This window comes from Eretmochelys imbricata, chromosome 10, assembly GCF_965152235.1.
Source record: "Eretmochelys imbricata isolate rEreImb1 chromosome 10, rEreImb1.hap1, whole genome shotgun sequence".
NCBI lineage: Eukaryota > Metazoa > Chordata > Testudines > Cheloniidae > Eretmochelys > Eretmochelys imbricata.
The window spans coordinates 43,936,393-43,952,238 of record NC_135581.1 but is presented as its reverse complement, the minus strand read 5'-3'; the positions used below and the strand labels follow the sequence as shown (position 1 = coordinate 43,952,238).

The window sequence follows — 15,846 nt, the reverse complement described above, 5'->3', positions numbered from 1 at the left end:
GGATCCACTTTTTTTCCTCTCACAGCCATGACTTACTCGTGCTGCTGAGATTAAAGCAGTGTGTTTTTTTTGTTGTTGTTGTTGTTTTTTTTTACTCTGCTGCAGATATTTCAGTAAGATTTTTGTAATCACTCCTCATGCCAACTGACCCAGCAGCAGCTTGAGGGCAAAACACCACGTCAGGCTCATCAGCAACCATGTGTTTTATATTATAACAGGGTTTCACTAGTCTCTGCTAAACATCTTAGCCAATGGCTACTGAGCATGTTGAAAACTGATTTTGCAATCTCAGACCCTATTTATTCAACCAGTTTTTTAAAGAGTGATACGTGCATGCTCTCCAGAATGAACATTGTTTATTTACCAAATTTCAATGTTACTAGTGTACAAAATGAGATGTGAACTGGAGAGCAATACATTTTTAAAATGGAAATTGCAGAACCTATTTTCAAATTTAACCCTACCACTACCACCAAACACTCATCTGAGCTTAGCTATATCACGATCCTTTCAGCCAAAGGAAGAATACCTGAAAGTTGTAGTATAAAAAAGGAATGAACAGCTTTGAAAGCTCCTTACTCACAGTATTCATTGTCACATGAATGAGTCATGCAAGAAGAAAGATTTTTGATCAGAGTGTAAAAAAGAATCAATAATTTTTTAAAATCCACAAGCAGAATAAAGTCATAAATGGTTTTATTATTAACAGACGACTCTTTCTGAGACCTTATCCATACTAAAAAAAATTATAATTATTCTGTGCACTGGTGCAATGGTACCAGTGCTACCAATAGTAAGCTATAGCACAGAGCAACCATTTTTCCTAGTGTAGAAACACCCTCAGTGCCAGCTCAGTGGCACAGCAACAATATGCTTATCTGTCATGGAGAAGAACCCATTTGAACAGGACAAAGGCAGAACGTGGAGTTTAACATGCTTAATCACATGGGGAGGAGAGAATTCTGGTCAGATGGGTGAGCAGCACATTCCAAGAGTAGCTAATTACTGAAAGAGATTAGAGGATGCAATGGTGGAGGTTGTGTCCAGCCTGCTTGGCGGTAGGATGAGAATCACTCTGGGTGAAATAATTGGGGAGATGGGAGTAAAAAGTCTCCTCCTGAATGATAGCATAGGCTTAGTTTATGTTCTTGGGCAAGGGCATACTGCCAGAAATAAGGTCATTATAGTTCTGAATCTAAGGCTTTTGGCAACAGGATTTATGTGCCTGTGTTTTACAGCCCGGTTAGTATATTTCACTCATGCTTATCATCTGGTAAAGCATACTTCAAGGCTATCATGAATCATCATGAGCTAAGTCTTCTTCAGTAATTTGGAACAGTTGGTTTAAAAATAAATAAATAAATAAATAAATATAGCAAGCAAGCAAGCTTAACTAGAAAGGCTTTGTGCAAGGCAGAAATCTAACACTTAACCCTTTCTGCCCCATTCCCTTACTTTACTGTCAACAATATCCTGATTGGCATTCTTCCCAGTTATACTTATTTGGCTCAAAGTTGAGAGCCTGTTAGTGAGAAGATTTTTGAATCTGATTCAGTCTTAAACAGGCTCTCTTGATATACAGTACAATGAAACCTGTAGTGATAAGAGGGGATATACCTGCCATCTCTACCAGGAGAGGCTGGCTACAAACAGTTGGAAGCAGCATTTTCTTTAGGTAGAATAAGGGTTTATAGTAAAACAACAGATTCCCACTGGACAATCTACACTTTGTGATGGGTCATACAGGACATCACCACATAACACTGTAAGGCTAAATATCATATCACTCTTGTGCTGGACTCTCACCCAAGTCTATTTGCTGCCATGAAAGTGTTCTGTAAAAATCAGAGTTCTATCACCTTGTGGAATGTAGCATGCATGGTACTGAAGAATAAGGTACAGCAAATGGCCATAATATGTCACTGTGAAACAGCATTCTCACACATGGGATTCTGAAACAATTACAAGAAAATTTCTCACTGCTTACCAGAAAATGTCCTTTCTTCTCATGGGAAGCTCTAAATACCCTAGCAATGGTCCAAACACCCGAGCATACCCCATTGCTTGGGATTTTCCACCTGCATCACACTATGAAGATAGAACCAAACCCATCTGTCAGAGGCAGAGGGGAGTGCCCACTGCTACTCCACAAAGAACGTTTCAAACCGAGGTAATTATCACAGCCAAAACTACTTATGGTTCAGCATAAAAGGAATCAAATAACTGTGAGGCTACAAATACCTTGCTGACAAATGTCCTACTACAGATCAAGCAAATATTATCACATCTTCCAATATCCTCATCTGCCCAATCTTAATCCATAATCTGGGAACTAATTCCCCAAGGGTGAATTGGATTTGTGGACCTTTCTACTGGACGGAAAGAAATTCTCAGCTAAGTATAAAAACATGGATACATGTTTCCATTTTTCTGTGCAGTCAGGTCCACAGAGTCTAAAGTGAGATTCTTTTTAGTAGTGTGGCTTCAGGGAGGGCAAGAGGAAAAGTTAAGCCTGTCTATATACAACACTTATAGTCAGTCTCTCCTCACTGACGAGTGACTTCTTGCAGGAACCTTTCAGCAGAATGCAGCATCCACTGATACTTGTTGAATTTCTGAAGATGTGAACTGATGACCACGTAGCCATCCTGCAAATCTTTTGCTAGGAGAGCTTGCATAGGATCCCTCTGCTCTCAGCCAGTGTGTCCTAAACTTGCGAAGTGGTACAAGGCATTTGGACTTGTAGGCCTCTGAAATTGCCCAGCTTTTTGATCCAGAAGAGGATGCTTTAAAAGCCTCCCTTCCCTTGGAAAATGGACTAAGGGCAATGCTCAGAAGCTAGCCCAGGAAGGGTTTCAAGAGCATCCCTTCCTGTCTGAGTACAGCAATCAGGACCTTTGCATATATCATGGGCGGAGGGAGGAATATTGAGGTGTTGAGAGCCACATAGCAAAATGTAGGAATTCCCAGTGTGATGACCACATCTAGGATCTCTCTAATGAAACAGGCAGAAGCTTCTGTGGCTTTCAGGGCTACAGAGGCTGCCTTGAAATTCCACCTCAATGAGGTATCAATTCTGGGGAATCCTTCAGCAAAAAGCCCCTTCAGCAAGGACAAGAGTGTCCAGAGGAAGCTGCAGAACTTGCAGCAAACTGCCTCAGAAGGCAAATTATTGCCTCAAATTATTCAGTGCTACATAGCTTATTTTAAGTCTCCTCTTCTTGGGGTGCAAGCAAGAAAAGCACATCTGTGTCTTCTCCTTCTCACCAGGCTTGTCTGGCATTTCAGGGCCTCTTGTAGTGCTGCAGAGGCACAGAACTAAACTGGTCTGCTCTCCTGGTATGCACAGGTTTGGTTCTGTCCCCAAAGCTGCAAGTACACTGAAGACACACTGGGCAAAAACCTGGCTCCACTGAAGTCAATGGCAAAATTCCCATTAATCTCAACAGTCAAGATTTCAACCATAGTGAGGACCTGTGGACCTGCACGCATAGGAAAATTAATATTTTAAAGTTATGTAATGAGCTTTCATTATACTTGATTAAATATCACCAATGAACATACTACCTAGCAATGTAGGTGTGAGCATAATGATTCATTAACAAGTTTAGGGACCCAAAGTCCCTTAGAAAGGGTCAAGGATTTACATAATGTCCCCATGTACTGAATTTTGCACTGCTCTGGTTTAGCTAAAATCTGTGCAAAATCACATAGAGAGAGTGTGCTCCCTACTGGCCATAAACCAAGACTCTGCTCATGAATTGTTAACTTCACAGCTTGAAATGACTGGTTCTTAATAAATGTGTTCTTGATACACCTGTGTAGGGCTGCTGGATACCAACAATAGGTGATTGGAAATGTCTTTTCCCACCTTTGGCTAGCTAGGAGGCTATACTCTTTCCTATCAAATGTGGATGTAGCAAAGGTGGTCCATGTCTTGCCACTTCTAATGCAGCATATTCTACCTAGGATTGCAGGAGACATCCACCCAGAAACTTATGAAGGAGCCTACCTACCACGCAATACAGTTACACAAGAACACAACATATTGGGTGTCTGAGTTTTATGGCTCCCCATTCAGTAGCAAAACTGCTTCTTGTTTTTTTCCCCTCATTTTTAAAGCCCTCAATGGATTAGGGCCAAGGTATCTTAAAGAACCATTTTTCCTCCAAGACACACCTTGACAGCTCTGGATCAGCCATGACAAAACTCTCCTGAGTCTGAACATTCTTGGCTGTAGGAACTTGATCATCAGAAATTAGAATGAGCCAGAGCCTTGGCACCTTTTGGACACAACACATGACCAAGTGATTTGTACGGGCCCTCCTGTAATAAAGTAATGTAATGGCTGCCTACGTTTTGCCTTAAAAAAAAAAAAAGTGAGAGTAACCCCACCTACACTGGGAAGCAGTAAAGACACTGGAGGAAGGGAGAGTGTGAACTCTGAATAAATGTGGCATCTAGATAGCATGGCAGCGAGTCCACAAAGGCAAGAGAATATTTCTCATTTGGGGAACCTCAGACTGCACACATGGGAGACAAATGTACAACAGTTGAGGTCTTCAGGATCCTCACATAAACTATGTGTGGTTCTAAGTTCAGAGCTGGCCCAGGATGGAGGAGTCATTTGACATAGGAGATCTAGAGCATGATGGCTTTTACAGATAATGACTAGTAAAAAACATCTTAGATTTTAAGTATGACTAAATCCATTAAAGCACAAATTCATACATAAAAAACAAAAACTCCAAGTCAATGAGGTATAGTATGTCTATGCAAATTGTCATTTGCATCATGCAGTGAATATTCAGACCTACCTGCTCTAGTTTAAAGATGTGTTGGTTAAAGTAGTGCTGTAAGCGTTCATTAGCAAAGTTAATGCAGAATTGTTCAAAGCTGTTATTTTCATAATCTTCAAACCCAAAGATATCAAGTACTCCAATGGACAAAGTCTGTAAAACAAAACAAAGTATGTTACTTAGAAAAATCAGACCAATTTATGTACTCTCAGAACATCATCCATGATAGAAAGCATACAAACAGAATCAAATCTATTGAGTATAATGATCTGTAATCACTGCTGTAACTATTAATATTATTCCACTATTAGCGCTGTACATAAATCAAGGAGACAACATGTAATTTTAGGTACCAGTTTAGTTGTGATTTACTAGAAGGAAATACTTCAATGTACTTTATTTTGGAGAGATACACTAAATTCCCTCCTGCTTGTGGTACTGCATCCCATACTGAGCTGACAGCACACTTTTTGGTCTAAATAATAATGTGCTCATCTGGTTTTTACTTATAGCTAACTGAATTATCACCTCTTAGGGGAAATCTGAATACAGTTCCAACCTACTCCATTGGATCTAAGACTTAAAAGTTTTCACCCAATGGAAAAAAATGACTTGTACCATGAAGGGTAAACCAAAGGAATGTGCTTATTTGGACTCCCTGAATTAATTTTGTAAATGGTTACACTCCAGCTGTGAACATTTCAAAGTAAAATACACACTGGAAGGGTTTATAAATAAATAATGCACTACAATAAGCGAGAGTGGGGAAAGGACCCACTTAGGAAATGCCACAGAGCAACTCTCTATAATATCAAACCTGCATGACACAACAGATCAGAAAGTATATACAAGAAAAGCAATTTAACATTTTTGCTATGTGTTTATGATAGGTCTTTCTGGGCAACTCTTCTGATGCATTTCTTTTTATAAAATAAATGAAAAACCAAACAAAAAACACCTATCCCTATTGCACCATATCAGGGCATAAAAGTACACGTGGAAAGAGAGCAGCACCAGCAGTTCATGGTGAATTGCACACTGGAATGACCTATTACAAAGACAGATGGAAAGAAGAAAGCCTGGCTAAACCGTTACAGGAAGGGGGCCCTGGTCACACAACAAAAAGAATGGGTAGAACTCTTTCCAGAATAAGAACCATGGGCCAAGCCTAAGCCTCTGGCAGGGGAAAAATACATCACCACCTGTCATAGTTCGTAACCAAATACCTGTATTACTGCTCTTACCCACATGCAGAATTTTAGGTTTCAGAGTAACAGCCGTGTTAGTCTGTATTTGCAAAAAGAAAAGGAGTACTTGTGGCACCTTAGAGACTAACCAATTTATTTGAGCATGAGCTTTCGTGAGCTACAGCTCACTTCATCGGATGCATACCCCACGGTATGCATCCAATGAAGTGAGCTGTAGCTCACGAAAGCTCATGCTCAAATAAATTGGTTAGTCGCTAAGGTGCCACAAGTACTCCTTTTCTTTTTACAGAATTTTAGGAAATTCTCCCATCATTACTCTAGCAGCAGCACAGCTCCAGCAGTGCTAACAACAGTGGGTAATGGAACAGATTGACCACAAACTTTTTTTATACCACTGTGGTCTGACCAGATCCCACCAGGGTCAAATGACACAGTGGTAAAATGCTTCTTCACTAGCTGCCATGGTGGAAGAACACTAAAATATCAGGGTAGATACAATTGTTATGCACAGATATAAAACCATATTTAGAGCCAATCATGCCACTAATTGTAGCGTGGAAATGGCCTTAGATTCCAATGAACTAAATTAGTGGTTGTGTAAATAAAGTCATCTCATTGCAGTGCAAATGAATTTTTTGAAAAAACATTAAGCAAAATAAGACAGTTACCTTTTCCGTAACTGGTGTTTTTCGAGATGTGTTGCTCATGCCTATTCCACAATAGATGTGCGTGCTCGCCACGTGCACCAGTGCCAGAAGTTCTTCCCTTAGCAGTACCCGTAGGGGGAACGCCCCAGCGAACCCTGGTTTGGCGCCTCCATGGCACGGTATAAGGGGAGCTGCGTGTTCCCCCCACCCTCAGTTCCTTCTTGCCAGACAACTCCGACAGAGGGAAAGGAGGGCGGGATGTGGAATAGACATGAGCAACACATTTCGAAGAACACCAGTTACGGAAAAGGTAACTGTCTTTTCTTCTTCGAGTGATTGCTTATGTGTACTCCACAATAGGTGATTCCAAGCTATATCTGTTGGAGGTGGGAGGAGTTCACAGATCCCCGGGACGGAGTACGGCCCTGCCGAACCCAGCGTCATCCCTGGTTTGGGATACAATCGCATAGTGCGAGGTAAACGTGTGAACCGAAGACCAAATGGTGGCCCCACAAATATCTTGGATAGGGACATGGGCCACAAAGGCAGCTGATGAGGCCTGGGTCAGAGCTGAATGTGCCTTTATAAATGGTGGCAGGGGAACACCTGCCAGATAATCACAGGTGCAAATGCACATGGTGATCCAGTGGGAGAGGCGCTGGGTGGAAATCGACCAACCCCGCACGCGTTCAGCTGAGGCAACAAACAGTTGAGAGGACTTCCTGAAGGGCTTAGTCCATTCCATGTAGAAGGCAAGTGCCCCACGCACGTAAAGCTTGTGGAGGCGGTGTTCCTCACTGGACGCGTCTGGCTTGGGGCAGAGGACAGGCAGGAAAATGTCCTGGCCCAAGTGATAGGCGAAGACCACCTTGGGGAGGAATGTGGGGTGTGGGCGGAGCTGAACCTTATCCTTATGAAAAACCATGTACCGGGATTCGGAGGTCAGGGCCCTGAGCTCCGAGACCCGCCTGGACTACATGACAGCAACCAGGAAGGCTACCTTCCACGAGAGGTGAGACCAGGAGCACATGGCCAGAGGTTCAAATGGGGGCCCTGTGAGACAGGATAACACCATGTTCAGGTCCCACGGAGGGACAGGGGGCCTAATATATGGAAAAAGACGGTCCAATCCCTTAAGGAATCGTCCAGTCATAGCATGGGAGAACACAGTGTGTCCCTGCACCGGCGGATGGAAGGCCGATATGGCCACCAGGTGCACCCTGACCAACGAGAGCACCAGGCCCTGGGCTCTAAGGTGAAGGAGGTAGTCCAGGATAAGCTGGATTGGGACAGCCACCGGGGAAACACCCTGCTCAGCAGCCCATCTGGAGAACTGGGACCACTTCACTGAGTAGGCGTGGCATGTGGAGGGCCACCTAAATTCCAGAAGGATGCGCTGGACCCCCTCCGAACACATCCGCGCCTCCCTGCGTAGCCATTGAGCAGCCACACCGTGAGGTGGAGAGTCACTAAGTTGGGATGGAGGAGGTAGCCCCAGTCCTGGGAGAGCAGGTCCGGGTGGAGCGGCAACGGCTGCGGCGGAGCCACTGTCAGGTCCATGAACATCCTGTACCAATGCTGCTGGGGCCATGCCAGGGAAATCAGGAGAACCCATGCCTTGTCCATTTTTACTTCCTCCAGGACTCTGCCGATGAGAGGGAACAGGGGGAAGGCATAGAGAAAGTGGTCCGACCAGGACACCCCCCCCACCCCGGAGCAGAACTGGGGGCAGTGCTGGTTCTGTCTTGTCACAAACAGGTCCACCTGGGGAATTCCCCACAACTCGGAAGAGCTGGTAAGCCACTTCTGAGTGGAGAGACCACTTGTGCTGGGAGGAGGAGTCCTTGCTCAAGCGATCTGCCCGCATGTTGCGGGCGCCCAGCAGGTGGAAGGCCCTCAGAAAGATGTCGTGGGCTATGCAGAAGTCCCACAGTCTGAGGGCTTCGCGGCAAAGGGCGGAGGATCGGGTCGCGCCTTGCCTGTTGATATAGAACATCGACGCCGTATTGTCCGTAAGGACCCTGACCACCTTGCCCTGTAAGTGCAAGCAGAAGGCCACGCATGCCAGACACACAACCCTGAGTTCGTTAACATTTATGTATAGGAATAGCTCCGGGGCCAACCACAGCCCTTGGATCTGAACCATCCCCACATGGGCCCCCCAACCCAGGTCCGACACATCGAACCCCAGCTCCAACGACGGGGCCCTGTCTCGAAAAGGGACCCCTTGGAGCATGTTGTTCGGGGTGGACCACCGCCGAAGGGAGGCGATCACCAGGTCGGGCACGGTGAGGACCTTGTCCATCCTGTCCCGGGCCTGGGAGAACTCCGAGGCCAGCCAAAGCCGGAGGGGCCTCATTCGGAGCCTGACGTGGCGGACCACATACATGGACACCGACATATGATCCAGGAGCTGGAGGCACATTCTGGCCGTTGTCACAGGGAACTTTGTGACCGTGTCAATGAGCCCTTTTAGGGTCTCGAATCTGCCCGGTGGGAGGGAAGCCATGGCTGATGAGGTGTCCAGGAGCGCCCCGATAAACTCTATGTGCTGAACTGGGACTAACATGGACTTGGTGTTGTTTACTAACAGGTCCAAGGCCGCACACGTGGACAGTAGAAGCATCACGTGATCCTGCATCTGCGACTGGGAGCTGCCCTTGACCAGCCAATCATCCAGGTAGGGAAAGATCTGGACCCCCCGGCACCTGAGGTAGGCTGCTACCACTGACATACATTTTCTGAACATCCTTGGGGCAGTGGATAGGCCAAATGGGAGGACTGTTAATTGGGAGTGATTCTGTCCCACCAGGAAACGGAGGAAGCGTCTGTGCCCCTCGAATATATGGATGTGGAAATACGCATCCTGCAGATCCAGGGCGGCATACCAATCCCTTGGATCCAGGGAGGGGATGATGGAGGCCAGGGAGACCATGCGGAACTAGAGTTTGACCATAAACCGGTTCAGTTCCCAAAGGTCCAGGATGGGCCTGAGTCCCCCTTTGGCCTTTGAGATAAGGAAATAGCAGGAGTAGACCCCTTGCCTCTGAACTCCCCAGGGACCATTTCCACTGCTCCCAGGTCTAGGAGCTGCCCCACCTCCTGCTCTAGCAGGGCTTTGTTCGAAGGATCCCCCAGAAAGAACGGGGGTGGGGGATGGTTGGACGGGGTCGAAACAAATTGCAGCGTGTAGCCCTGGGAGACCGTGTTGAGGACCCAGCGGTCCGAGGTTAGTCGCAACCACTCCGGGAGGAAAACACACAACTGATTGCAGAAGAGAAGCTTTCTTGAGGGGGGATCCCCTTTGGGGACTGTCAAGGTGCCCTCTGGCATCCCATCAAAACCACCTTTTTCCCACCTGCTTGCCCTTGGAGGACCCAGGCTGTGGGGCAGGCCTTGACTGCTGCTGAGGGCGCTTCTTATAGTCTCTCGACTTTTTATAGGCAGCCTCGGACTTAGGCAGGGCAGCCAGAGCAGGGGCCTGGCTGGAGCTGGAACATAAAGACCCAGGGTCTGCAGGGTCATGCAGGAGTCCTTCATGCCATCTGTGTATCCATTTGTTCTGCAAACAGAGCCTTGCTGTCAAACGGGAGATCCTGCATGGCCGACTGCGCCTCACTGGACAGCCCGGACTGCAGGAACCACGACGCCCTTCTCATTGACACCGCCGAGGCTATGGATCGAGCTGCCGTGTCCACCGCATCTGACGCCACCTGCAGGGATGCCCTGGGAGCATCTGCACCCTCCTCCACCAGCACCTTGAACTCTCTCTTATAGTGCTCCTGGAGGGAGTCCTCAAATTTGGGCAGCAAACCCCACAAGTTGAATTAGTATCTGCCCAGGAGAGCCTGGTGGCTTTCCAACCGCAACTGGAAACTCAAGGATGAATAAACCTTTTTGCCAGAAGAGTCCAGCCTCCTTGAGTATTTATTTTTCGGAGTGGGGGCTGGTTGGCCCTGCTGTTCCCTGTGGTTGACCAACTCGACCACCAGGGAGTAGGGCATTGGGTGGGTGTAGAGGTACTCGTGCCCCTTGGTGGGTACAAAGTACTTGTGTTCCGCCTTCTTCGATATGGGGGCCAGGGAAGCCAGTGTTTGTCACAGGGCATTTGAAATCCTTGCCACCCCCTCATGGAGGAGCAAAGCCACCCTACCCAGTGCTTAAGATGACAGTGCATTGAACATGGAGTCCGAGGGCTCCTCCAGCTCTTCTGACTGGAGGTGAAGGTCTGATGCCACCCGTTTTAAAAGTTCTTGATGGGCCCTAAAGTCCTCCTGTGGGACGGAGGCGGGGTGGGACCACTATCACCTCATCCGGGGAAGGCGAGGAAGCCAGTACAGTGCTCTGGGTATCTGCCAGCACCGGAGGGTCCACCACTTGGTCAGTCTCCAGGCACGGTGCTGAGGACATACGTCCCACTGACTCTCTCCTTGGGGGTCTGGAGAGAGAGGCTGATGGTGCCTCTGAGGCTTGGGCCCCCATCAGGGGCTGTGTCGGAGGCCACGGTGCCCACGGGTACCACTGTGCCAGCCACTAGGCCCGGTGCCACTGCACCTGCTGTGGCACCAACGGCCCCGGCTATTCGGCTTGGCTGGCCTGGCCCATGGAAGGGCGACTATGAGCGGAGCCCGGGCTGACGAATGACCTGCCGTTGCCACGGGACTGGGTGGTGCCGGGAGCGGAATCGCCCATGGGACTGTGATCTCAACGAGGAGGACCAGTTCCGCCTGTAGCTGCTGCTCCATGATCTGATCTGACAGGCAGACCAGCGACAGCGCGATGCCGGCGATCTACGCCCCGGGCTGCGGAGATGGTGCCTTGGCGGAGACTTGGAGTGGGATTCCGAGCGGGAACAGCGAAGACATCCGTGCCGTGACCGGCTGTGGTAACCCCTGCAAGATGAGGACCTCTGGTGATGTCTGCCTCGGTCCCATGGGTAATCGCTCTGTGGCGTGGAGAGGTGCCAAGAGTCCCAGTCGACGGTACCCAAGCAGACAATCTGGTGGAAGTCAAGGACGAGACAAATGGACTGCGTCCTGAACGGTCGCTGGGCAGAGAACAGCGTTGGGAACGTTCCCGTGACCGAGACCGGTGCTGCGCCGGGGGCGACGGTGGAGAACCCAGTGGTGGCTTGCCTCTGGAGTAGGGGGCCGACACCGGCGGCGCTCCTGGTACCAGCATGGTCATGACGTCTCTGGCCACCTGCAGGGCCTCCGGCGTGGACGGCATCTGGACATCCGGGGAGGCCTGGTCTGATGCGGCCAGGCTACTCCGCTCAACATGAGTCGGAAGCCTAGAGGCCGGAGGGGATCAAGGACTGCCCGACATAGGTCTAGTCTCTGCCACTGGTTTACCACAGTGCTGCTGTGAAGAAGGCACTTTCTTAACCTTCTTCTGCCCCATAGACAGAGAGCAGTGCCGATTAGTCGAAGGCACGGATGCCGCGTTGTCTGGTGCCGACTCAGAGTGGTGCACCGCAGCCGGGGTCAGCGCCGTCTCCATGAGAATGGCCCAGAGCCTAATGTCTCTTTCTCTCTTAGTCTGAGGTTTAAATGGCTTGCAAATTTTGCAACGATCACTGATATGGGTCTCACCCAAACAGCGTAGACAGTCTGCATGTGGATCACTCCTTGGCATAGATCGCCTACAAGTGTTGCATGCCTTAAACCCCGGAGCACGGGGCATGCCCCGGCCCGGGTACTGTAACTAAATGAACTAACTGTAACAGCTAACTAACTACAGGTACTAGCACTGAACAAACGAAAATTTCTGGGGACGAGCTATAGCAAAGCTGGAGCAGCACAGTTCCAATGCACCTTCACTTGGCAGCAAGGAGGAACTGAGGGTGGGGGGAGCACGCAGCTCCCTTTATACCATGCCATGGAGGCACCACTCCAGGGGTCGCTGGGGTGCTCCCCCTACGGGTACTGCTAGGGGAAAAACTTCTGGCACTGGTGCATGTGGCGAGCATGCACACCTATAATGGAATACACATGAGCAATCATTCGAAGAACTCCTGGTTATCCCTAGTCCACCTCTAGTCCCTTTCCTCTGCCATCCCATGCCTCTGTTGGCATTCCAACTTCCCTGCTATCATTCCTCCACCCCGCATTCCAGCATTACCAAATAGATTACATGCCTCAATCTGTTATGATATTTTCAGTAATTTGACCAAATGCCTGAAAGTTTTAGTCATTTGGCCAAACATTCACATGAAACAATAGTTTTGACCAAAGGACTAAAATTTGCAGTCTCTGGACCAAACAACAGACAGAATGACTGAACACACATATATTCACTCCTCCTAAAGAATTATAAATCTTCCTGCCATTGTTCTACTCAGATATAGCAGTCCCTTTATTCTCTATGAAGTATATCTATACACACAGTCCTGGAAAGCTTATTACAGCTGAACAATAGACTATACGATGAATAATGCTCTTAGCACTATTTTTATTTACTCTTTTACACATACAGACACCTTAATACAACATATTTTGAATATTCTGTGTAATAAATATAACAGCTTAAATAAAAAATGTTTACATATATTATGCATATGTAAATGAGAACAGAAACGTGAGACAAAAGTCAATGTTTCAAATACAAGACCAATCTTCCAAATGCCACTTGCACTTCCTCCTGTTTAAGTAAGGAAAGATTCTAGCGTGATGCATGCTTTTAGGGCTACATTGTGAAATATTTCATGTAGTTCTTTAAAACAGGTGATAAGTCTCTTATTTTCATGTAAAGTAACCATGCACGCACACACAACACATGCACACAGGAGTGTGTGCGTTAAAGAATGGCAAGAATTTTTAAAGGAAAGAATTCATGGTAAATTGCCAACTCACTCTTTCATGAGCAGCATGTCACAACCGTTTGGATTAAATTAAACCACTGTTGTGCGACTACAATTCACTTTAAATACAAATGGACCCTTTAAGTCACCTTCCAAAAATAATTTAATATGAAACATTTAAGTATGATCATCATTCCCCTATTTCTAATGCCTGTTAATTTACCCGAGCTGGACTGCCAATAAAATAGTTATTATGGCTATTCCAGCTATAAATGAAAAAAATGTATTTAAAATATTCTCTTTTGATCTTGCATTACTACCAAGGGCTCCCATGATCACTCATACCTCCCTCCTCAGAGCACCCCATGAATCTCCAACTTGTGAAGTAAAGAAACAACAACGTAAAGTTAATATCCAAAAATCCTCCTTTTTAACAAAATCAATACAAATATCAGGTTGAGCACACAGAATGAGCAATGCAGTAATGCTACAGTGATTGTTGCACCGGACAAGACAGAAGAGATCTGAGAAAATTTTTCACACATCAAATGGATCAAACAATATAGCCACAGATTGCTGGCTCCCACTTGGTGAGACGCTTCAGCGTGCATGTTGTTTATAGTTTTAAAATTGGCTCCAAACTGTTTTTTGTGTGAGGAATTCTGTAGCTGAGCCAAGACACTCAGATTTTAAAATAATCCTTTACTTTTACAATTTCATGCAATGGAGACTAGAGCAGAGCTCTTCAGTCAACCAGTTCATGTTCCAAATCGCTAACGAAAATGCTCTTTCAGGATGTAAATGCATCACCACATTAAGCCGCTCCCAAAAGAAATGCAAACTACAAATTCTAACTGCCAGCAAGCAAGAGAAGCGAAATCCTACTTTTTTTTTAAATATACTGAATAATTTATTGTACATTTACTAAAAATGAATCAAAGGTCTGATCTAAATCCTTCCAATATGGGATTTGAAAAGCATTGGTGGGACAAAGATTGTGTATTTGGACTGAGAAGGTCCAAAAAAGAAGCCAGTGCAATATACAGTATAAACCTACCTCTTAGGATATGAATATTTTCTTCTCTTCCCCCTTTTCACTGGCCTGCTGACTCAGGCCAGATGATGGGAAATACCAGCAAATGAGGTCTAGCACAGCGAATGAAGGTGCAGCTTTTCTAACCAACAAAATCACACAGCTTATCCAAAGGGTTTGTTTTTGTTTTAAATACCATAAATTAGACACCCAGCGGTAAAAGTAGGAGAAAACTGCAGGGAATTTTAGAAAGACTCTGATTAGGTTGACCAGAAGTTTTGGTTTATAGGGATTTCCCAGCTGATTTTACTGAAAATGGGGGTTTGTCCTGATTTCAGTAATATCCCAGAACATTTTGTTCCCTATTGGTAGCTGCATGTGTTTTCATATGGCAGAGTGAGTAAAGCAGTGTTTTTGTCCTTATTTTATGCTACACTAAAGCTGAACTTTTAATTAGGTGATTGCTTCCTTCTGCAGCCTCCAGCATGAGGCACTCAAAATCTCCAGCTACCACAGCAGCGCAACAGGCCCAATCCTAGCCGAGGTGGATGTTCAGGTCTTTATAGCCAGTAAGAAGTTGGATTTTCAGGACAGTTAGGCACAGACATGAGCAGGTGAGGGAGGGATGGACATCTAGGGTATGTCTACATTGCAAACAAAGGTGTGGTCTTAATTCGGTTTAGCTAACACAGCAATTCGGCTTTTAACTTGGGTTAGCAGCTTCAGTTCAACCCAGCACCCCTATAGGCTTTAACTAAAGTTAAAAGCCGAGCTGCCATGTCTTCATTGCTGTTTTAATCCAAGTTAGCTAACGTGGGGTAAGAACATATTTGAGGGCACCTCCTCTACTTGCACTGAGCTGTAGCAGGATCCACACGGGACATTGCTGTGCAGCAAGCTGGTGTGCTATTCATTCACATCCTGGCTTGCCATATAGACAAGCCCTTTGAGTGCCTTCTAGCTATTTTGTGCTAACTTTCCTGTGAAGACAAGGCCTTAAGCTCTGTGCTTCAGTTCCACTACTTATAAAATGGACATAATACATAGTTCTACTTACCACTCTGGGAAGTTGTGAAAGTTAACCTTAATAAATAAAGGTTTGGAAAATGCTTTGAAGTTGTAAAGTGTTATGTATCAACTTATTTTTATGTATTTCTATTCTTCATCCTGATGTGCTGCCATAAACAAACAGGTAATTCTTTTACAGTATTCTAGCTAGGTTCAGTAAGACAAGTAACAATGTTCTAGCCCAAGTATGCATACAGATATTGAAGAATAGCTAGTGTTTTTAAATGTACTTTTGAAAGAAGTAGTGAATTAATCTGGTTAATATTTTAGATATACATTCCCTTGACAA

The 15,846-nt window shown here is 46.2% G+C and overlaps 1 protein-coding gene across 7 annotated transcripts in view; it reads right to left on the bottom strand.

Moving 5' to 3' along the window:
* Positions 1-15,846, bottom strand: part of MYO9A (myosin IXA) — a 452,172-nt gene that overhangs the window by 131,396 nt on the left and 304,930 nt on the right. For all 7 annotated transcript variants that reach the window (XM_077828555.1, XM_077828556.1, XM_077828554.1 and 4 more), the window contains one exon: positions 4,818-4,952. In XM_077828555.1, coding sequence (XP_077684681.1) covers positions 4,818-4,952 — 135 coding nt within the window. The remainder of the gene's footprint in view (positions 1-4,817; positions 4,953-15,846) is intronic.